The sequence below is a fragment of the Seriola lalandi genome, unplaced genomic scaffold (genome assembly GCF_002814215.2).
Source record: "Seriola lalandi dorsalis isolate HSWRI2012SDOR001 ecotype SW California unplaced genomic scaffold, Sedor1 jcf7180002054524, whole genome shotgun sequence".
NCBI lineage: Eukaryota > Metazoa > Chordata > Actinopteri > Carangiformes > Carangidae > Seriola > Seriola lalandi.
Genome location: NW_019525077.1, coordinates 7,950 through 32,171, shown reverse-complemented (window position 1 = coordinate 32,171; position 24,222 = coordinate 7,950). Strand labels below are relative to the sequence as shown.

The 24,222-nt window shown below is 40.1% G+C and overlaps 2 protein-coding genes and 1 long non-coding RNA gene across 3 annotated transcripts; 2 read left to right on the top strand and 1 right to left on the bottom strand.

Annotated features, from left to right (window-relative positions):
* Positions 1 to 12,376: 12,376 nt before the first annotated feature.
* LOC111660919 (nuclear factor 7, ovary-like) lies at positions 12,377 to 23,910 on the top strand. Its single transcript, XM_023414355.2, has 2 exons — positions 12,377 to 13,555; positions 22,930 to 23,910. Exons 1-2 carry the CDS (start codon positions 12,377 to 12,379, stop codon positions 23,077 to 23,079), a joined length of 1,329 nt encoding a protein of 442 aa, XP_023270123.1. The 3' UTR covers positions 23,080 to 23,910.
* On the top strand, positions 15,528 to 20,440 carry LOC147818678 (uncharacterized). The gene is made up of 6 exons (XM_087176058.1): positions 15,528 to 18,009; positions 18,537 to 18,807; positions 18,932 to 19,138; positions 19,320 to 19,491; positions 19,590 to 19,738; positions 19,957 to 20,440. The coding sequence occupies exons 3-6, from the start codon at positions 18,946 to 18,948 to the stop codon at positions 20,124 to 20,126; spliced, it is 684 nt and encodes a 227-aa protein (XP_087032184.1). The 5' UTR covers positions 15,528 to 18,009; positions 18,537 to 18,807; positions 18,932 to 18,945; the 3' UTR covers positions 20,127 to 20,440.
* Positions 20,599 to 21,773, bottom strand: LOC147818677 (uncharacterized). Its single transcript, XR_015437728.1, has 3 exons — positions 21,648 to 21,773; positions 20,909 to 20,978; positions 20,599 to 20,812 (listed from the first exon to the last, which is right to left on the bottom strand). It is a non-coding gene; the product is annotated as an uncharacterized LOC147818677 (long non-coding RNA).
* Positions 23,911 to 24,222: the final 312 nt, after the last annotated feature.

Below are 24,222 nucleotides of genomic sequence, written 5' to 3'. Positions count from 1 at the left end.
TTCTCCACCACCTGTCCTCATGCACAATTTGGAACAACCGAACTTTGACTGACTTGTTTGTGTTTCAGACATCTAGACGACAAAAAATGTCACCAGTGTCCTTTTAGGTGGGAGATATCCGAGTTGCTGATGCTTGATCAGTCATACTTTGACCTCTCTCCTCACAACTCCAGCACTGGTTTACCCAAATTACACAAAAACAAAAGCATTCTCACTTTCCTAGTCATTTAGATAGTTTGTTTTTGCTTTTTTGGGTTTTGAGATGTCGATCTCTGACATTACGGCCTCTACCCCAATATACTGAAGCTGAATATAATTTATTTTCTGGTGTTTAGAGCTTTAAAAAATTACATCCAGAAAAAAAAAACACACACAAACAAACAGCGAGATATCTTAGTCCCAAAAGTGTCCCAGTTAATCTGGATAATCCACCAAAATCACTCTACAGTTTTCATCAGAACCAGTTTTCAGAGGAAATAGACCTCATCTACTGCAGAGCTGACAAATGTAATTTATTGCCGTGTGTGTGAGAAGCTTGGCATGTGAAAATATTGATAATATTACAAGGGGAAAAACAACACAAATATAATATTTCTGTATAAGAGGGGAGGTGACCTTGAGCCAGACAGATGCTGAATAATTTACTTAAGTCATTCAAATCAAGTCAAATCTTTTTCTTTTTTTTTTCCAATACAGAAAAAAGACTGTTTTGGCGCTGTATCGAGGTGGAGAAATGATTGATCACTTACGATGAGGAGGGGTGATCTCCGAAGCAAAATCTCACCTTGTGGCTCAAAAAATGCCGATCAGCAGCAGCACTCACTCCCCACAGCACAATTAGAAGAATCATTCATAAATATAAAAATATGCACATAAATAAATGTTAAAGTTTCAGCAAACTTGTGTTACAGGTCAAATGTGGTCCCATGTTCAGATCTTTTAAAAGACAAGATGAGTTTAATCTTATAATCTTTTTTAAAATGATATAAATGACAAACTCGATGATTCACAGTGAAAAACAGGAAGCGGCAACATCTGTGAGGTAATAAAAACCGGGACCACAGAAAGAGATTTGTAGCAAAGTGGTTCATATTTAAATGAGGAGAGTGATTGAAAACTCGGCCCATTAGAGTTAAAATACGACTGCTCGGCTGTTTGGTGAACACATGGGTTCAACCTCACAAACTCCTGAAGCAAAGACTGAAATGATTTATTATGGGGGTTTTGTTAAGCTTTGCTCCCAGTCCAGTTGCAGATGTAGGGGTTTGTTTTTCAGTGTGGAAATGTGAAAATGATCAGAGATTTTTCTTGTTTCATGAACAGAGACCTCTCGTCCTCTGCTGAATCTTTGCTGTAGCTGCTCCTCTGACAACGAACTGCGGCCCCTATTATCAATATTTGATATGAACGTCGAGCCTCAGATTTGTGCCCATAGTGGATATTCAAAATTTGGACAAAAACTGTTTGGTTCAATAAATATTTGTGAAGAAGGATTACTCATTCTGGAGGTGGAAACGAGACAGGTGAGAAGATGCTCTGTGACTTCCTCCTGGGATGAAACCTGGAGCGTATTCACTGGCAGCCAACCAGAGACTCAACGAGTTTAAAGGCTGAACAGCTGCTTGCAGCTTCGTTTTCACAGAGGGGCTCCTCTTTATCTTGCATTTAATCAAACACAGTAGGCCTGCTACACTACACTACTGAGGTAGTCTGAATGTGTTTTAAGAGAGTAATTCCAGTTGTATCACCCTATTTTTTTTTTAAGGTCCCATAATGTATAAAGTGAAGATTTCCAGTTTTTTTTTAATTTTTTTATTATAGATCAGGTCTAGGTTCTATATTAATACTGTTAAAGTATCAAAGCGCTCAGTCCACAGAGAAACGCACACAGCTTTTATTCAGAAACTGAGCCTTAAAATCAGCCGTCAGGACTTCTGTAACTTTGTGATGTCACAACAAAGCAGTCACTGCTCCCAGCCAGTGGGCGGGGATTGGGGCATGAGTAATTTGTCAAGAAATGTAGCGATGCTCCAACAAAGGCAGTGAGAAAGATTGCTAGCAACCAAACATGAATGTAAACGATGCAGGATTAAAATATTTTTTTAAATTTGCTCTCAAAATGTCCGTTGAGGAAAGAAACACACTCAACGTTTGTTAAATCTCAAGGACCTAGATTATGTATTTTAGTGAGAAAAACTGAATGGAAAGGAAACTCTTGTTTGTTTACGAGACAACTCCACAGGGCGCCACTTTATGCCCTAAACACCAAAGTAAATCTTTTTATCTTATATCTAACAAATGTATTTCTTTACTCTTCAAACATTTTCAAAAAGGTGTTTTTTTGAATATTTAATATTGTACAATGTACACATCAGGCGCTAACTTCTTCTTTGATGTCTTTGCAGACTCACATCTTTGTTTGTATTTCGCACACACATGGGTGCACATGCAAATAAAACAGGGATCCACTTGTAAAGACATTGCTCTGCAGTTCTATTAGAAGTAAAATAAATAAATAAATAAAAACTACACAGGGAACCTTTAAAGTCACTGTCTGTAAAAATAGAGATCATCTGATTTTGGCAACCTCCAGTGGTACTTTTTCTCAACAGGCAAAACCTATACAATCAGAATAAATCAAAACAGAAATAATTACATGTATTAAGAAATTCTAAGCATTGTTGCTTTGAGCAGAGCAGCTCCTTTGACTGATTTTTATTCACACTGGCGTACTTACAAAACAAAAGGAGCATCTCATAAAAGTAAAGACCCTAATGAGTTTGCCACCTTCAGTAATAATGCTCTCATTATTGTTGTTAGTGTTTTTCATTGGTAATTCTCACTGTCTGACTCTCTCCCTCTGCCCCAGCACAGTGTATTGGGTGTGTTGTGTCTGGAGCCCTGAGCTTGGAGATGCTCCACTATGACGCTCCTCTGAGCCTTTGTGGCTGCTCCTCTCTCGCAGAGAAGAGCAGGAAGGGGAGAGGAAATAAGGAGAGATGAGATCAGAGGAAGCAAGGAGATGAAAGGAGAGGACAGGAGGCAAAGATGGTACATGAAACAAGACAATGAAAGGAGAGAAGAGAGGAGACGAGGAGAGGGAAATGAGTGAAAACAAGGAGAGGAGATCAGAGAAAAGAAATACAAAGAGGAGAAGAGAGGAGAACATGAAGGACGGGGTGGAGACGAAGTTGTTAGTTTGACTTCACATCATCTATGAATATTACATGAGTCGCATTATAACAGCGACGCGGCTCCTGCGAGCCTCGGCCTTGAGTGTGTGACCCACAAATCGACCGTCAACTTGTTGCTCCATGCAGCACAAATTACCCATCAGAGTTATTTATTGAGGCACATCCAGGTGAAGGCCGCTGTCACAACCCACCAAGGCCGAGGCGCGTCCTCTTCGTGGCGAGGCCGAGGCGGCGTGAAGACTCCGGTCCGCAGTCACAGATGAATCCAGTGTCGTCCAGGGCGTTTTGTCAGCGCTCTCACCTCAGACTGTGTGTTTTACTGGATGTGTGGGATGGGATCGCTCACCCAGTCAGATTTGTATGAACGAAAAACTATCAAAAGACACGTCTCTGTTTATGGGAAATAAAAGATGGAGAGTCGACGTCTTTTCACCCCAGAAGAAGTTTCCCTGTGGTTGTATAAGTTGATGGTGGATGCTGTTTGTAAGGTGTGAACACTACTGAGGCTGTAATCCATCTTTTACTTTCAGTTCTGTGATGCTGCTGTGATTAAAGGAACACCACCGCCGCAACCACTACATTATTCAATTAATTCAATAGCAAAACACATTCAATTTTATTCATGTAAACGGCAATAAATCAACTTGTCAGATAATTTTCTTGAGGCTATTTTTGCAAAAGTAACTCCAAACAATTGCAGCTGCTTCTTTGGAGCACGGAGAACATGAACAGGTCTCCGTCTGCAAGGAGAAGCTAAAGGAGCATTTCTAATTATAAAGTTAATCAATGCAACATGGACCCACGTAAACAGCATAAAATGGAAGTTAAAATGATTCATTTGATTTTAATAGTTGAAGTTTAAGGATTTGATACTCATCCTTTAAATGACAAGTTTAGTTTGTAAGTGTGAAACATCTCCTGACAGCCTCCGATCAGATGCAAAAACGTTTCATAACTAACGTTACTGCTTGAACAAGGCAAGAGCGAACGTATGATACTTTTATAAGACTCTGCCATTTTTCTGGGATTGAATTAAATACTTTTAAAGTCATTTGAAGACCTGCAGATCGTAGGTGTGCCTCACCTTTCTAATCTACTGTAAAAATGAATTCAGATAACACACACAGTCACACACACTAGCGTCAAACAAACTGGAGACATCATCAGGAAGTGACTGTTAACCGCAGTTTCCGAAGTCGGCTCCATCTAGGTCCATTTCCTGATAATCTGTTCAGCCCCATCTCAGGTTTTAATTTGACAGTAGTAGGTCATGTATAACTTTTCAGAGCCATGACGTCCTCTAATCCTTGCTTGTGTGCAAGTGTCTATATGTGCGTGCGGGACGTTCACTCACCACGTAAGTGTTTCATTCAGTCTGAGCCCAAAGAGGATTTAGAAAACAGCATGTGCATCCCCCCTTGTCAATTAGCTAACATGTTGATGTCAGCATGGTCAGTATAATCCCTCTCTTAATGTACTGTAATAACCCCCTCCCTCCTCGGCTCTCCTTCAGTGAGATGCTCACACACACAGCAGCTCCTGAGGGAAGCAGCCACACAACAACATGACAGGATGCTGCATTAGCTCAGCCGTCATAACAGCATTACCAGGGGCTGAATGAAACTCTCCAGGGCTTTGGAAGAGACAACTTTCTGACCCGGCGAACGGCTCTGATAAACAAGTATTGGATTCAGTGTTAATTGAGATGCCTTTCATATTCATACAAAACTTCCTCTCGCCGTTGTCTTTTAATTTGATTTAAATTTCATCTAACAGAATCAGATCTATAATGACTGTTTGCTGGAGAGAAATAGTCAAAATAGTAAAAGCAGGAAAACATGAATTTATAGATGAACAACATATAGAAATATCTGAATTCAGTAGAGTGTGAGTGTGACAATTAAATAAAATAACTAAAGTGTAACTACTGGTGGCTCTGTGATATATTGAGCTAAATGCTAATGCTACGCAGGTATAATGTTTACCTCGTGTGTTAGCATGCAGAAAATATACCAACTCAACACAAAGTACAACAGAGGCTGACGGTAAAATCATTTTTTCTGTAAATATTTAGTCACAAACCAAAGGATTGGACAAATTAAAATGTGGTGGTGCTTTTATGGGAAATTAAGGAGTCGCAAAAGTGATTCCAATTCAGAGGGGGCCAGGAATGACTCGACCAAATCCAAACGTTCCCGCGAATGTGAACCTCATAGTGATGCAACAGGAGAAGATAATTCAGTGGCTACTACTGTTTATTGTCATTATCCAGTTCTGCTTCTGTTTATTCCAAACAAATTATATAATCATTAATACACCTTTATATAATCCTCCAAATTATATAATCCTCCAAACTGTTATATATATATATATATATATATAAGAGTTTGGAGGATTATATAATGTGACTCTGAGTTAAACAGCAGGAATAAATATAATGACGCCCATTTCACAAAACTTCATCCCCTCACACGGACATTGATCACTACAGCACACTTCCACGACGCCGATCCGCAGCCTCCCTCCGGTTCTGAGGGACACAGCAAGTGTCAGGGCCAAGATGGCAGCTAATGATGCGCAGAGGCGAGGCTGCTATTTCAGCCGGAGGACAGTCCAGTCTGGGCCGCTAATGCATCCAAGACAGCTGGTGACACAAACCCAGCCATCCAGAGGATCTGTCAGCTCGCACATCCTTGCAGACGCTCGGCCATGATGGTCGGAGCGTCCCTCCTGGAGGAGTTGAGAGTGTGTGTGTGTGTGTGTGTGTGTGTGTGTGTGTGTGTGTGTGTGTGTGTGTGCGCACTGAGGGGGGAGACCAACAAGATTTTCATGACTGACATCAGTGGGGACAACAGATCCTCACGGTCTCCAGTGGACTTAATGATGATGAGGGGAGGATATGAAGATTAACAACAAGCCCTGAGGAGTGTGTGTGTGTCTTCACGAAACTGCTCCCAATGCACAACGCATATTAGCTGGAAGTCTCAACTGTAAATGTTTAATAAAGTTTTGTTTGCCAAAACATTTTAAGAAAACAATGCGAGCAAAAGGTCTCTCACCTGGAATCAGCAAGAATCACGGCCACAGAAAACAGACCTTGATTTTAAAGGGGAAGCTGTGTGTGTGTGTGCGTGTGTGTGTGTGTGTGTGGACAGGTTGCCTTGTGTCGTACACAGTCCTCCAGGGACCAAGTGTCTTTTTCCACCTCCTCTGTCTCCATGGCAAAACAAATGAGGTTCCTTCCTTGAGGGACCGTGGTGAAGCGTTTGTGTGTGTGTGTGTGTGTGTGCATGCATGCGTGTGTGTGTGTGTGTGTGTGTGTGTGTGTGTGTGTGTGTGTGTGTGTGCGTGCGTGCGTGTGTGTGTGTATGTGTATACTTGTACTTCCATCTCTGTGAGGACCAGTTTTGGCCAGTCTTCACAACTTCGTTTGAGGGTCAGGACTTGGTTTCAGGGTTCAGGTTAGAATCAGGTTCAGGTCAGAGTCAAGGTCAACGGTCAGGGGCTAGTGAATGTATTATGTCAGAGTGTCCTCTCAAGTGTGTGACACACAGAGAGAGAGAGAGAGAGAGAGAGAGGCAGTTCCACGTGTCTACCGCAGATCAGAGTCATCAGGTAGCACTTGTTGTCTTGTCTCAGCTGTTTTAAACACGCTGTTGTTTGTTTTAAACACACACACACACACACACACACACAAACACAAATTGGGCTTTCTTTAATTGGGAGAACAAACTTAGCTCATTTGTCAGATGAAAAAATATATTTTGTTATTCAGTAGATATTCCTCAGGGTGATGTGTTTTATAGAAATCTGCAAAATGTGATCTTGTTCAGCTTGTGTGTGTGTGCGTGCGTGTGTGTGTGTGTGTGTGACGGTACAGCTTTCATGAGAGTATATTTTTCCTCACGGAGTTACGAAGATAAACCTAAGAGAGTGGTTCGCCGGTGGCCTTGGTTTATGTGTCCCAGCGCTCTTCTAAAAAAATAAAAAAATAAAACATTTCTGAAGCAAAAGCTGTTGAATAATTCAGCCATGTTTAAAAAGAATAAACTACGATCCTCCATGAATATGACCTGGTAATCCCCAAAGATGCTTCCTCTTTCTCTCTCCTTACTACAGCTGGAAACGATGGAGGGTTCTTTCTCTTTCTCTGCTTCATTTTACTTTATTTCTTTTACCGTTAAAAAACTTGCCATGGTTTTACATGTTTGAGGCTTTTTGACATGACTGTTGAAACGTACTGTTTTTAGATAGATTTTATCCTGCAGGTAACCACAGGTTTTAATTTCACGTCATCTTATTGCATTATTTCATCAGTTATTTCTATTTTTATTATATTAATATTTAATTTATTTCAAGCTCAGGTTTATCTTTTATGCATCTCTTATATATATTACATATGCATTTCAAATTTCACTTTGCTCTGTAAAATCAGGAGGCTTCACTGCTAGTTTTGCACATACAGTATTAGGCCAAATGTATGTGGACACTCCATTCTGCATATTTTAGTTGACTGTTTCAAGTTCCTTTGCACAAATCCAGGTATATAAAGAAATGGTTTTCCTGGAAGAACTTGACTGGCCTGCACAGAGCCCTGACCTCAACCCCACGCAACACCTTTGGGGATTTACCGGGGATGCTGACTGGGAGCCGAGCCCTGTCACCCAACATCAGTAATGGACCTCGCTAATGCTTCTGTAGTTACATGGGAGCAAATCCCTGCAGCCATTGGCTCTAAGATCTGGTGGAAAGTCCGAAAGGAGAGGAGTGGAGGTTGTTATAGCAGCAGGTTAATGCCCATGGTTTTGATGCTCCACAATAACAAAAAGCTGAAATGTTCAGGTGTCCACATACTTTGGGAAAGGTATTCTGTGCTCCATTTAAGCACACTGGTCATGGTATTCTATATTATTCTATTTCTATATTTTTCTACTTATCTCCATCCTGCTCCTTCCTACCTCCTCTGTAGTCTGTTTAATGTGCTGCTATCTCACTAAATTTCCCTCATGGGATCAATAAAGTGTTATCTTATCTTTATTTCACCTTGATATGATCATAAACCTGCAGGAACTTGCTTGAAATGCAGGGTGTGATCCATCACAAAGAACATTTTCAGAGTCCTGTGTTTTCAACCAAGTCGCTAAAGTTAAGTGGGTAAAGGTGTATTAATGTCAGTCAGTACGTGTTTTCAAAACTGCAATAATTTTCTTGTTCATGTGATCAATAAAATGACTTTTACTCAGAAGAGAAGAGGAAGTCGGAGCATTCCGTTTGAGTGGGTGATCTTATGTGAGGACAGACACAAAACAGTGTAATCCACAGAGACGACAAGAGAAGAGCAGAGAATAGTACAGCTAAGTCATTCTGAGTTAGAGTCCCACCCCCGTCTTTTTCTTCTTCTCTGCTCACCGTTGATGACGAAGGAGGCACTTCCTGTAGGTCAGCACGTGTCATGTGACTCCCGACACACACCGAGCTCATCAGCAGCTCCAGGTGCACGGGCAGTCAAGAACATTATCTCATCTTTGAACTTCTGACCCCCCGCTGATGAACTCTGTGAATGTGCGGAGGTTGAGGCTTTACATCAAACTTTAATGCTGATGGTAAGATGATATAACATGATAACGCACAGGCTCGACGTGACAGGATGATGTGAAACATAAAGCAGAGCATGACACAAGGCAGCACACCAACAGATAAATGAGAGGGTGCCCCCTACAAACAGTTTAATTCAATCAAAAGTAAAAAAGAAAATCTAATTTTTACTCTTTTCGACTGACACGGGCCACAAGAGACAATCACAAGATGATGGTAAATGCTAAAACATAGGCTACGTGGTCTGTGTGCGTTCAGGCAGCTCGTTTTTTCGTTTTAAACCAGGAATGAAAAAGCAAGAAAAAAACGTAGTATTTACGTTTTTGTTGTCACAATTTTAAAAAACGAAAAACAAGATCAAATGAAAAGAAACGGTCCAATTTTGGTGTTTGCAAATTCCTGTTAACACGGAAGTAAAGGTTAATATTTCAAAATAAAAACTATAAAGGCCATTAATTCACACTACACAAGCAAATAATACACCACACTCTCAAGATAAAATATTTTTTTCATTTCTTAATGCAAAGAAAAAAAAATAAAGAAAAATCTTTATCTGTGATTGCGTATTGTTGCACTTTTATAGAATGGCCACAATGGCCTTTATTTTGAAATATTTACCTTTACTTTCGTGTAACCTGGCTACATTTTCTTCCTTGAAAAAAGGGAATTTGCAAACACTGCAGCAGTGTCTCCATTTTAGGGGCTTGAAAACTTAGTGTGGATGCAGCCATGATGTGATAGTAATTCGAGAAGAGAGACACCGTCAAGTATGTGAACTCAATAATGTCAATTACACACTAATGTCTTTTTGACTGAGCTTTGCTACATTAGCCACCAAGCTACTGGTCATACCAGACCAAGAAAGGTCGCATTAGCAGACACCTTGAGTATACTGATTTGAATAAGGGTGCATCATTTCTGCTTTTCATATGTAAGAGAAAGGATGTGTTATTTCTTCTCTAAGTGCAGAAAGAGCAGCTGTGATGTATCAAAGCACCAAAGAGCCAAAACTCAAACTTACAGATTCCTTTACTGATTTTTAGATGAAGAGTTCTTAGAGTTCTTGGATTTGACTGAGCAAAACCTGATGGAAATACTGACTCGTGAGCGCACGCTGTTCGTGGAGAGGTGGGCAGAAGTCAGTGTGTTCAAGGTTTTCAGTTAGCTCCAGATAAAGTGAGTTACAGTGGGATCCCAGTGGTAATAAATCATGTAGCCGACTTGAATGACAAGCCTTTCTCTCCTTCACCTTCAGTCCGACTGTAAGTGCAGTCACAGGGAGATTGGACATGTGTATTTGATTTCATTAAATCCAGAAGGAATGTGCAGCTCCCACCACAGGTTTAAAGGTCCCATGCAAAGGCTCTGAAATTACCATTTCCCTCTGTGCCTTGTGCGATTCTGCATGAAGCAGGAAAATTAAAGGTACTTTTTTGGACTTTTTTTTTTTTCACGATTAATTAACGTTCATTCATGGAACCGAGGTTGTTGCTGAATAAAAGCATCCCATGATCTATCGCTGTGTCAAAAAGTCTAAGATAATGCAAAAAGCTTATTGTGTCTTTCTTTCAAACATGAATATCAACTGTTATATGTGGTATTATTGTCTTTTATGTGGACAATGTCCCATTTACATTGTGATTATTATCACAAAAGAGAAAGTTGTGCTTGAATCATCATTTCATCCATTTTTTTTTTTAATTTTTAATTTTGTTCATAGTTGTGGTCAGGCGTCGTTCCTCCAGTGAGACCTGAGCGCTAAACACAAGTTCTGTTGCCACGGTTACCCTACAGTTTAATACACCTTGTGCACTTATTTAAATAGGTGGTTAAACTGTTGACCAGGACCATGGTAGACGAGACCTGTCATACAATATTAACAGGCAACTGCCAGCCAGCCAATCAGAAACATGTGCTCTCTGTTGCCATGGTATAACTGGCACATAACAGCACACAGCACACAACATATAAAAAAATAAATAAATAAAAAAAAGTGAGTGGAAAAAAGGGTGTATTCTCTTACATCAGACGTTTAAATACTGCAAGAAAACCTCAGGCAAAGGTAATCTGGTAAATACCCAAACATGTGCTTTGTGTCTGCATGCACACATAACAGGCACAAATCGTCGTATTCATACCACACAGGTTTTCTCCATTGGGAGGTCAGGGAGAGCTCAGGTATGCTGCCGGTGTGCTAATGTAGCTGTGAGCCAGAGAGAGCCAGCCTCAAGGCCTCTGGACCACATCAATATTATAGCACAGCGGGCCGGAGAGGAGCTGATCAAATATTCATCTATCACCAGTCCTCTCTGTCTCTTTCTTACAGCTCTGCCTCTCTCCGGCTTGGCTGTAACGCACCGAAAAACACACACAGTCTCAGCTCACTTTAACCCTTGGTGAAAGAGGCTCCACATGTGTATTCAGTTACTCAGAGTTCCTCGGGGGAGAGCTCGGGTTAAGTGTTACATGAAGTGAGAGATGCATTTGGGGTCAAATACAGAACAAGGACGCCGTAACACTGAGGAACGGTTCTGCTGCAAGAGCTGAGCTGCACCTGCGCTGAGTGAAACAATACAATGCAAACAGGAGTTACATGTCAAGGCAGGTAGACCTAGATCTAGATCTAATTGCTTTTTCTAAAAGGAACTCGAGTCATCCATGGATGGAAGAAGTTCAGATATTTACTGATGTGTTTAGGAGGTTTTACTACAACTTTAAAGTCAAACTTCACAGCTGGGAGTTTTCAGTTCTTTGCAGCTGAAACTTGAGTTCTTTCTGACCTCCAGTGGTGAAGACTGATGTTATTTCTGATGATTAGGTGAAAGTTTATAGTGACATGCACATTGAATATCACTTTTTATAAGTAGTCATTCAGAGAACACATTAGAGATTAAGTTTAAAGATAGAGGACTTTCTTTGCAGCTCAGCACAACAAAAAGCTGCTGCTTTTTTGCTGCAGAGAAAGTCGTAGTTTTTATCTTTAAAACAATGCAGCAGATTTCTTGAAAGGCCAGAGGGAAACTTTAGGAGTCACAAGTGTATTTTTGTCAAATCATCTCTGAAAAAAAAAGTGCATCTGCTGTTAAAGACCATCCACGACATGTTGTTCATTCTTGGATGCTTTTCTGCTCACCACAGTATGGAGTGGTTATCTGAGTTACTGTAGCCTGTCTGTCAGCTCCAGTCTGACCGTTGACCTCTGACCTCTGTCATCAGGTGTTTCTGTCCTCAGAAGATGCAGGAAGTGTTACAACAACAAAAACGAAAATGTGATCTAAATGAACAAGCTGCTGGAAGTAGTTTCAGTATTTTATCTTTCTCTGCTCAACAACTCTGTCTTTGACCAACTACTTTCTTTGTCATATTTATGAATCCAAAACTGAAAGACTGAAAAACGGCTGATAAAATTATGTTGTTGAGAATCAAGAGGACAATATTAAACTCTAGTTGACATGGTTACAGCTCCATCTGCTGGTGACTCAACGGCATTTCCTGCTGGTGTGAATTTAACCAATGACAGAGGTGAAAGAAAATGAAAGTAGATTTTGAGATTGTCAATCCAAGCTGAGATGCCATTACAGGGTGTCATGGCTGAAAAAGTTGCTCTCTTTGAAAGTTTCCTGAGTTGCCATGTGTGTTCAGAGACTTTCATAGATCCTGTATCTCTGAGCTGCAACCACAGCTTCTGTTCAAGCTGCCTGAAGAAATTCTGGGAACAAGCTAAAAACAAAAACTGTCCAATTTGTAAAAGAAAATCTTCAAAGGATTTTCCAAAGCTTGACTTTGCACTGAAGGAACTGGCTGATTCCTTTGCTGGGAGACAGACATCTGGATCATCTGAGACAGAACTGGGAGAGAGTCAGAGTCACAAGGTGGTTCCTGTAGAACAAGCAGTCAGTGACCTGAAAGAGCAGCTGAAATCTGACTTAAAGTCTCTACAGGACAAGAGGAGCAAATACAAACAAGTGGAGAAAACATACAGTGAAATGATTCAACACTCCAAGAAGCAGCTGTTGTCCACAGAGAGGCAGATCAGAGCAGAGTTCAACAAGCTCCACCAGTTCCTGAAAGAGGAAGAGGAGTCCAGACTGGCAGCTCTGAGGGAGGAAGAGGAGCAGAAGGGGAAGACTATCAGCAGGGAGATGAAGATGATTCAGGAGCAGATCTCCTCTCTGTCAGACAGTATCTCTGCTGTTGAAGAAGACCTGCAGAAACACAACGTGCCGTTCCTCAGCAGTTATAAACCCACTCAGACCAGAGCCAGAGCCCAGTGCTCACTGTCAGATCCACAGCTGCTCTCAGGAGCTCTGATAGATGTGGCCAAACACCTGGGCAACCTGTCCTTCAGAGTCTGGGAGAAGATGAAGGAGAAGGTCCACTTCAGTCCTGTCATTCTGGACCCAAACACTGCATACCCCTGTCTCCATCTGTCTGATGATCTGACCAGTGTGAGACATGGAGACACAGAGCAGCAGCTCCCTGACAATCCAGAGAGATTCATTAAGTATGCCACTGTTCTGGGCTCTGAGGGCTTCAGCTCAGGGAAACACAGCTGGGAGGTGGAGGTGGGAGACCATCCTCGCTGGATTGTGGGTTTGGCTAATGAGTCATTTGACAGGAAGGGAGAGATATGTAATTCACCAGAACATGGAATCTGGGGTATATTACATCGCAGTGGAAAATACACCAATCTTGTTGATGAGACTATCACAGTGAAGAAGAGTCTCCAGAGGATCAGAGTCCAGCTGGACCATGACAGGGGGGAGGTGTCCTTCTACGACCCTGAAGACGTGACTCCCATCTCCACTCACAGAGACACTTTCACTGAGAAACTTTTCCCATATTTCAGTACTTACCCAGCTGGTGACACCAAAACAGATGTGATTTGGTGTTGAGGGTCACTAAAACATTTAGCTCCTTGTTTCTGTGCTCTGAAATGAATTATCCAGAATTGTGTTGATGTACAAAACTGAAAACATGTTTATTACACTTTAAACTCATCATCACACTTTACAGCCAACCTGCTTCTTTTTAAATAATATAATCATCATCAGTTTTAGTTTTTAAGATTTCTGATTAATTGTTGTTTAATTATTGTATTCATGAAGAGAATTGATCTGTTGTTGATGGTCACAGAAACTTTACTGTCTAAAATTGATCATGTAAAATGATTTTATCTTCAATTGTTGTTGTCATGGAAACTCCTTGATGGAAATCCAAACTGTTGTTTTTATATGAAAATCATTTAGTTACAGTTTTGTTTTCTTTAGTTCAGATTTATTCATGTTGGTAACTCCTGCTGTCGATTTTCAGCTTTTCAAAAATAGATTTAGTTTGTAGGTTTGTTGGATCTTTATTCTTAAAATAAAGATTAATGTCCAAGAAAATGTGACGACAAACTGCTGAAGCTGTATCACATCATCAAAAGACAAACTTTACAAATCAGAGCTGTTCATTATCCTGGTTCTCAGCATTTTCTTTTGAGTCAAACAAAATTGTATAGTAGATTATATCCACTGTCCTGATGCTCTGACTGTTTCAGTTCTGTGACATTTTGTTCATCAGCAGTTTTACTTTTTGATCTTCTTGTGTCATGTGATGATTTTTTAATAGTTTTTTTTAATGAAGTGTTTGATTACACTGCTTCTTAAAAATAAGTATTTGTTACTTTTGTACTGTCAATAAAATGATTGATAAATAACAATGTCCAGTTCATGATGATGAGCTTCAAGTACAAATTACAAAACATATAAATCATACAGATCTATTTTATAACCTGTGTTTTCTCAACAATTTACTTTTTCTTGACCAATTAATGGATAAAACCTCATTTTTACTTTCAAAACAACAAATTTCTTCCTGAAACTCTTTCAGTCTTTGTTTTCAGAACACAATGTTCTGTATGTAAATCTCAACATCAGCTCTTCAACATTGATGGACAGTCCAAACAATTCACAACATATTTCATTTTGTGAAGTCACTTGACTAATCAATGTATATAAAGAATGTTAAAATAATCTCACACCACACTGATCAAGGCAAATACCCTAAAACGTGAGGAATCAATCTCTGCATGTTGGAGAAGAGTCATATGGCTTGTTTAAAACTGATGTCGTCATCTGTTTGTGTGTTTTCTCAAAAATAGAAACAGTCAGAAATCCAGTGTAAAAAAAAAAAAAAAAGGAAAAACATGAACCTGTTACTGCAAGATCATAGAAACACATTTAAAAGCTAACGGAAAACAGTCTCCTCAGGAAACACCTCTGTTGTTTCACCTTTCACACTTTGTATTTCTTAAAAATCAAACAGAAGCATTGCAGTTGTTTATGAGTGTTTTAATTTGAAGTTTTAACAGTGTGTTTAAACTAATATCTGTTAAAGTCAGACTCATTTAAGATGAGGATAGCTGAGGAATTTATTGACAGAGCTGTAGCAGTGGTGTCTAAACTTGTTCTACTGTTAAGGAGAATTAACATTTTCACTCAATATGTGGTTCTTTAAAAAAAAAAGTTGAGTGAGTCAAAAGGACTGAATAATGAAATTAAACATGGATAAGTAATCCCCAGAAGAAATCATGGTTAAATTATAATATTCTGGAAGAATATCTGGAAGTCTGCACAGGTAATCTCATTACATAAAGGAGGTGATCCGTGTAACTTAAATAATTATGGTCCAATCTCAAAATTATCCTGTTTATTTAAAATCCTGGAGTCCTTAGTAAAATCTCAACTGAGACTGCTTCTAGAGTCAAATCACATATTACAGCCCGAGCAGTCAGGATTTAGACCATGTCACAGCACAACAACAGCAGCATTATGTGTATTTAACAACATCACTGAAGCCCTGGACCATTATCAACACAAGCCGCACTTTTCATCGACCTGTCTAAAGCATTTGATTCAGTTGATTGTAATCAACAGTCAACAGTCAAATGGTTGCATATCTCTCAGATAGAACCCAGACAGGAGTTACCAACGATGTCAAGTCCCTCCATGTGAGTACAGGTGTTAAAACATGTAAATGTCTATAATGTATGTCTGTGAATTATCTGTGCGTGTGTCTATGTATAAACTGTATATGTTTATTTTCTGCACACTGGTCTCTCTTGAGAAATAGATCCCGATCACTTTGTCAAGTCAAACTGGAGTTTCAATAGAGAATGCTGGAACCCAGAGGAGGAGGGGATGGGAATACCACTTCCGCGTAGGAGAGCAAGCAGGATGGAAACATTCCACAATCGCCCCGTGTGCTGCCCGGACCATAAAAAGTGGCGCACAGCGTCACAGCAGCTGCAGCAGCAGCAGCAGCAGCAGCAAACCAAGCGCTCGGGTACGTAGACAGCGGCAGGAGACTGTTAGCTGTTTGTGCCCTGTGGTGAGCCCGAGCAGAGCTTGATGCATCTACAAACACCAGAGAGGCAGCCGGTAAGACGGCGAGCGTTTGAACTAAAAGACTGGATCAGTGCTGCGTGACGAATGTTTGTGCTAGCGCTAGCTTAGCCGCGGGGTCGGTTGCCTAGTAACGTGTTGCTTGTTAACTGTTTAATGCCCATGTGTGCAAATGACTTGTCGATTCTCTGAACCTGTTGATTGTGAAAGTATTTATGGGTATAATTTAAAAGAAGGCATAATTTAATTAAAGTAAATACACCATAAAACGGTTAATGTTAAAATATGATTAAAGTTAAGGTACAGTTAATGTTAAAATGCAGTCAATATTAAAATGTAGTGGAATTTATAGTACTATACTACTACGTGTTGATTGACTGACAATGATCAGTGTTGTTGTGGTATCTTGAGGTGCTGATGTGAAGAAGTGATCACCGCTGACACGTCTTTACTTGCAATCAAAAAGAAGTTTATTTTAAAGAAAGAAACTGTGTCAAAAATGCCGAATCCTGGTGCATCTCTGCCAATGTGAGATCTCTCCTCTACCGTCTCACAAACCCCTCTATTTATCTGTCTCAACCCACCTTTGGAATGTGCACTTCTTCCTATAAGAAGAAGCCTTCACCCAAATGGTTGACCACATCTGACCTACGGCCTCTGGTCTCTGGCCTTCGACCTTTTACACCAGCAAAGACCCCCACATCCTGAGTCTCTCGTACCGTATTAAACAGAAAACCAATGTTTAACCAGTTTTGCACCCTAATACACAAACTCAACTTACAATGAGTGGTTCAAGGTAACCTTTGACAAAGCCTTAGTTGACACCCTTCTTGAACTTAAGAATAAAACATACATAGAAGAAGAACATACAACAATTTAGAATGTTGAAATAGAAGGAAATGAAGTGGATAATACACTACATTGTTATTTGAAAGGTGTTGCACAGTGTAGATTAAATGTCTGTGCAGCTGTTGGCTCAGAGTCGGCAGCAGATCTACATGTTTTTATTGTCGCGTGACTGACGAGCTTTACAGTGAATGTGGTGCAACGTCCTGGTCGAAGAAGGTTTTTGTGAAATATTACTATAAAACATCTGCTCCTGTCTGAGCTGCATTTGTTCTTCCTGTCAAAGCTTTTTTAGTCCAAATGTAAAGTGTTAATTTTATCTTGTGTGTTCGATCCAGGAAGTTTTACAACAACACAAACAAGTTGAGATCTGGATAAACAAGTTGATAAAAGTAGTTTAAAGGGGACATATTATGCAAAATGCACTTTTCCATGGTTTTCTATCAGTAGTATGTGTCCCTGGCATGTCTACGAACCCCCAAACATGAGAAAAGTCCATCCTCTCCACCTTTCAGGAAATGTGTGCTCAGACAGGCGAATTGGAGATTTTCCCTTGATGTCGTCAAGAAGGGAGATGCCACCTCCCCCCGGATGGGTGACACTCCCCGAGCTAGGTGTGTTGTCCGCCCACTGAGTCTGCCTTGCAGACGCTATCGTTACTTCCCTCGCGAACACTAGCTTTCGGTAGAACAATGTCGAAGGTACGAGCGAAACACAGTAGTTGCTTTGTTGTTGGCTGCACAAACCAACACAGAAGTCTTTTTTTAACCCCTACGCCTGAGGATCTGAAGACCCAGTGGATTAATTTTATTTTTGATGGAAATGTACCCGCTCCAACTCCGAAAGTGTTGTATGTGTGTGCTAACCATTTCACCTCGGACTGCTTTCTCAACGAGGGCCAGTACAATGCAGGATTTGCTACAAGTCTTAAGATAAAGCATGGATCAGTACCGACTGTCCGTGACCCAACTTTGAACTTGGGAGCTGTAAGTTTTACCATTTTATGTTGCTTTACTGTATGTTCACGAGAGCCTGTTGCGTGTGTTGTTAGCATGGCAGCTAATGTGGCTAACATTTTGCCTCGTCGACGCGCAGCCAGGTATAGCCGGGTACAGATTGTATGCAATTCTTCTGCTTGGTATCGCCGTGTGACATTGATTAGAGCCACCCTGTTAAATGTATTATACTTTAAAGGCGTTTTAGCTGTCTGTAAAGTCAAGCCGGTAAAATTCGGACTAAAAATAGGCTCTGTAGTGATTAGCATAGGTGTCCGGGCTTGTTTATTAGTGCAGTGAAAGTTAGTATGAGGAGTCACTCTTTATGATATTGTTTTAACTTGATATAATGTTTACACATACATTACCTTCAGGGAATATCTAGATAAGGGGATAGGCTACAATCCACACTTTTAGCATTTTATGCATGTAGTAGGCTATTTATTGCACTGCTTGCAGCTGTTGCCATACGACACATTTGAGAAGATGTTGGTGTAACCTCTGTTTCCTTTTTTCAGGCCAGCACATCAAGTGCATCTGTACAGTTTCCCGCAACAGGGTCAGCCCTATGTTCCCACATTTCTTAGAACTTTTTTTTCACAGACATTTTTGAAAATTAGGGTTAGAGTTACGGCTGTGGGAATATAGGGATAGGGTTAGGGCTGTGGGAACATAGACACGCTCCCCCTGCAACAAAGGATGTTGCCTGCCAGACTGACTCACTGGAGACAGGAACAGTAGGCACACAGTTATCCTTGAGGACTCTTCAGCCTCACATCAGAAGTACAGGTCTGTATCCACCTGAAGTGCATCTACTTTTGATAAAATACTTTCACTTTAACGGGATATTGTTCTGTGTTTATGTGTCACATTGCTAAAGTTTCTTTTATTCAAAAAATATAATTGGTTACAGGTGTCCAGGCTACTATGTCCTGCAAGGACTTTGGTGTTGGGGCATCTGTTGCTACCTCTGCAGATCCTGTGTGTTTTTCATCAACACCTATAAAGCGACCATCTAAAAGAACTCACCTGGACCTGGAGGAGGAGCAGGATCCTATTTTCCCCCAGTGTCAACATCCACTGCGCCACACAAGGGACAAGAATAAATGGCTTTCACCAGGTGTGTTACTAATAAACAGACTAAAACCTCATCACACAACTCCTTTTATTATAGTTAGTGATCAGAAATATTGTAAAAAAGGTAACCACATCTAATGATTAAGTAAGTTTTAGTAACTATCATTAATAATTATTACTGTATTATATATATATATATATTTTTTATATTTTTTTGTTTTTAGCAACTCCTGCCTTGTACAAGCTAGAGAAGGTGCTGACGGAAAAAAGGACTCTAAAGGATTTCGCGAAACTGAGCCCCTACCACCAGACTTCATCTGTGGAGGCTTTCCACAGCGTCATCCTTCGTTTTGCCCCAAAGAATGTTGTCTTCCCATTTCTTGGAATGCTGTGCAGGTAAATGAAGCTGTGGTTACTTAGAACTTGTGAAAGTGTGTAGGCTAAGGTTTCTGTCAATATTAACATCTTTGATTTTCTCTTTACTGTACCTCCAGACTCTACCCTGCTGCCATGTACTTCAACGAAAATGCTGGTCGACCACAAGCCCAGACAAAAGAAGGTGAACCCCTCTTCACGGTCCACTTTCCAAAGGCCATGAAGGGAGAATGCAGAGCTAAACCAGTTAAGACTGAGCCGACATTCCGTAAGTGTTATATAATTATATTTTTCAACCCAAAAATGTTTTGTACACACTGTATCAAGTATTGCACGTACATGTTATAACAGTTCCAACAAAATACAGTAAAGAAAATCAACTTTATAAAAATAATAAATTAGATAAAGTGAGTAATGTCAGGAGGTAGTTAGAAACGGACTTTCAGTCTGTTTTTGTAAACAAAAATTTTGTGTTTTATCAAACAGGGTATTTGGCTGACATGGTGGACCTCATATTTGAAAAAGTCTTTGTTGACCCGGGACCATACACAGAAGCTGTTTTGGCCATCCCCATCCCAGAGGACCTCACTGCACATTTTAAGCAGCCTGAGAAGGAGGAGGTCATCTCTAGCTATGTGTCCCGGTTCAATTGTTAGGCAGTCTAAAACCCGTATAGTGGCCTATGGCGTCAGGAAACTCCGTGCGGATTCGTAGGACCACGCAGGCTGGAATGACGACCCGGATTCTGCGACCAAGGAAGCCCCAGCACCAGCTCACAAAGCTCCTATAGGCTAAATACCTGTACCGACTAAAACAATTGGACAGGGAATTTAGTCCTGCACACATATATACAATCTATGTTGTGTCTCATAATTGTTTATATGGATTCAGTGAATCCTACTGTTTTTTATTATCACTGATGAAAAGGCCTTATTTGATGTAAATAAATGCTTGATCATTTCTCAACAAATGATTCCTCTGAATTCATATATTATATGCACACTATCTGATGATGGAAAAACTTTACAAATCAAAGAGCATCTGAACTGATTTATTTGAGTGTGTGTTACTCCATTTGTGGTGTGTTATTACCATTGTAAAATTATGTGCACTGAAGTAAAACAAAACTGCCTAACATCTTTTATTTAGATTGAAACTATATGTTCTTATAAAGGAGCAAAACGCACCGGTGTATTCCTCTCAACCGTAAAGGACCGTAGTCAGCGTGGTATATGTTGCAGGCATTCTGGAGGGAGTACACATTGAGGCAGACTGGCTCCAACCCAGGATGGTCTACCATACATGGTAAATCTTCCTCGATCTCCCGTAGCCGTCTGGTAACCTACAGTGAATTACAAATGGTGAATGTCATGGTATCTTATAAATGTAACATGTAATCAAAAAAATTAGTGATTAGTTTGTCTAGTGAGAATGCTACCTGTGGTATATCAAGTCAGCAGATACTCTCAGCTTCTGTGGGCATGGTTGAACAGTTTCCACAGGAGCACCTATCCAAAATAAAGAGAAAATGGTAACATTCACCAAAATATAAAGCTTATGAAATTCAAAGACTGACAGACAGTGGAGCTAAGGTGGGTAAGAAGTAAGCCTGGCTAAATATCAAGCGCATATAACAGGTAATTTATAACATGTCACTTATTGTATATAATGTGGAGCTTGTGAACAGTGTAGTGTAGAAAACACTGCATAGCCTCTTCTTTGACTAAAGATTATTGTTGTTGATAGACATGGTTATGCTGAATTACAGCAGTGTAAGTGCATTATAATACAAAAGATAAATTACTACATAAAGGTTGTTAAGATGTTATGATGAGCATCCCTGCTCAAAACATGCAGAAAAAGTAACTAAATAAAAATGATTAACTTCGTCAGCATCTATTAAAATTTCTTACTAGTCTCAACATTGAACACCTGTAGCAGTTCTCACACAACAAACATTGCTGTAGACTGTAAAAGTATATCTAAGGAAGCATGATAGATAACTACATTACACAATTCACAATATTGCTTATTTACCAAAAGAGCTCCCAGTAATGACGAGATGGGAGACAGTAACGGTTAGCATTAGCTACCTAGCTACATGTTAGTAACTGTCTACCAACACATATCAACAAACTAAAAATATAATGTCAAAATACACAAAATTGGTTACTAACCATTCAGAAACGTCCTGCTACAGGCGTAGAGTCTGAACTTCAGGAGCCTCGCCCTCTGGATCAGATTCTGGATCAAATGGGTACGGTTGAACCAAAGTGCTTCTAACACCAGCCATATCGCCAGTCACCGTAAACATTAGAGCATGGTGCCAGAAGCCCAAGCCGCATCCCCCCTCCGGAGAGGGGCGTGGTAAGGCACAACCCATTTGCATTTAAAGCTACAGGGCTGAAACAGAGGGGTTTACAGGCATGTTAAAATACATGATCGGAGTGGCTTTTTAGGAGGAAGCTTCAAAAACATGTTTTGGGGACCTCTGAGACCTATTTAAACTTGTTGAAAAGGAGTATAATATGTCCCCTTTAAGGAAAGTATAATTGAGTCTTGGTGGGATTTACTACTACTGCTACTGTTACTGAGGGTTGTAATAAAGGACTGTATAAAATTTTGTTTGGCTGATCCTGATCTCTAGCTTCGCCCCAGGTTTGTCTGTCAAAACACAGATGCTGACAACTCTTCTTTAGTTTGACTGTTTAATAAGCTCAAGCAACAGTACAGAACATGGGCACAGCTTTGTGTGAATGGTTAGGTCTCACGGACACACGCACACAGTTACGGTGAAACCAATTAGTCTCTGACTGGCAGCCTCCACTCTCTCTCCACTCTGCACTTTCTGCCATCTTCAGGCTCGCGTGTGCTCGCTCCCGATGCACCGCATGTATCTGCCTCTGATCACCGTCACGCGCCCAGAGGCCTGCGTCCCTTTTGTACAATTACTTTCATTGTCGTGTTTATAAATTCAAAACATCTCTGAAAAACAACAAAATGATGAAGTTGAGAATCGAGGAAAATATTAAACTCTATTTACAGACAGCTCCATCTGCTGTTGACACAACAACATGGCAGCAGGAAATGAAAGTAGATTCTGACATCGTCAATCCGAACTGAGACGCCATTACAGGGTGTCAGATCTCTGCTGGAAAACACACCTTTGGATTATTTTCAGTTTCAGAGACAGTGACTCGGTGAGTCCTGCTGTTGAAATATAATCAAAATACCAAGGAAATGGCTGAGAAAGTCGCTCTCTGAAAGCTTCCTGAGTTGCCATGTGTGTTCGGAGACTTTCAGAGATCCTGTGTCTCTGAGCTGCAACCACAGCTTCTGTTCAAGTTGTGGTGTTTAAAACATTGCAATGGAAAATACACCAATGGTTTTGGTGAGACTGATCCTCTGGAGACTCTTCTTCACTGTGACAGAGTCCAGCTGGACTATGACAGGGGGGAGGTGTCCTTTTACGACCCTGAAGACATGACTCACATCTACACTTACAGAGACACTTTCACTGAGAAACTCTTCCCATATTTCACTATTTATCAAGCTGGTGACGCCAAAACTTCTGATATCAAACTGTGTCACACTGAGATTTCTCTGTGATGTTCAGGGATGTTAGTTTTTCTCTCATGGTGGTTTGAGGTTTATTACACTCTAAACTCATCATCACACTTTACAGCCAACCTGCTTCTACACCTGCTCACCTGTCATTTAGTCTTTAAAACAGATGTGATTTGGTGTTGAGGGTCACTAAAACATTTAGCTCCTTCTTTCTTTGCTCTGAAATGAATTATCCAGAATTGTGTTGATGTACAAAACTGAAAACATGAACAACTCAACAACTGTTTTCAACTGAATCAGATCAGTTGATAAACTTTTATACAGCTATAAATCAAAGTGAATAGAGTGACTTTTATCTTCAATTGTCATTGAAACTCACTGTAAATACATGAAAATCCAAACTGTTGTTTTAGTATGAAAATCATTTAGTTACAGTTTTGTTTTCTTTAGTTCAGATTTATTCATGATGGTAACTCCTGCTGTTTGTTTGATTTTCAGCTTTTCAAAAATAGATTTAGTTTGGAGGTTTGTTGGATCTTTATTCTTAAAATAAAAATTAATATCCAAGAAAATGTGACAACAAACTGCTGAAGCTGTATCACATCATCAGGAGACAAACTTTACAAATCAGAGCTGTTCATTCCTGGTTCTCAGCATCTTGTTTTGAGTCAAACAACATTGTATAGTAGTTTATATTCACTGTCCTGATGCTCTGACTGTTTCAGTTCTGTGACAGTTTGTTCATCAGCAGTTTTACTTTTTGATCTTCTTGTGTCATTTGATGAGTTTTGGATGTGTAGTTTTATTCTTTGGAAACAGATGTTTTAATAGAGATTTATTTTTAATGAAGTATTTAATTACACTGCCCCTTCATACGTTTTTTGTCATTTTTGTATCGGTCTACTTGGTCAATGACATGAATGCTAAATGTCCAGTTCATAATGGGGAGATATACGTAGGTTTATCAAATGTACATCTTTAGCTATTAGACTGGAATCAGTAATACCCTCATTAGTCCACATAGATCAAACAGGCTTCATAAAAGGGAGACACTCTTCAGAAAACACCAGAAGACTATTCAATCGTATAAATCTCTACAACAACAACACACACCTAAAAACCACACCCTTTATTATAGCAACCCTCGATGCAGAGAAGGCTTTTGACAAAGTAAACTGGCCATTT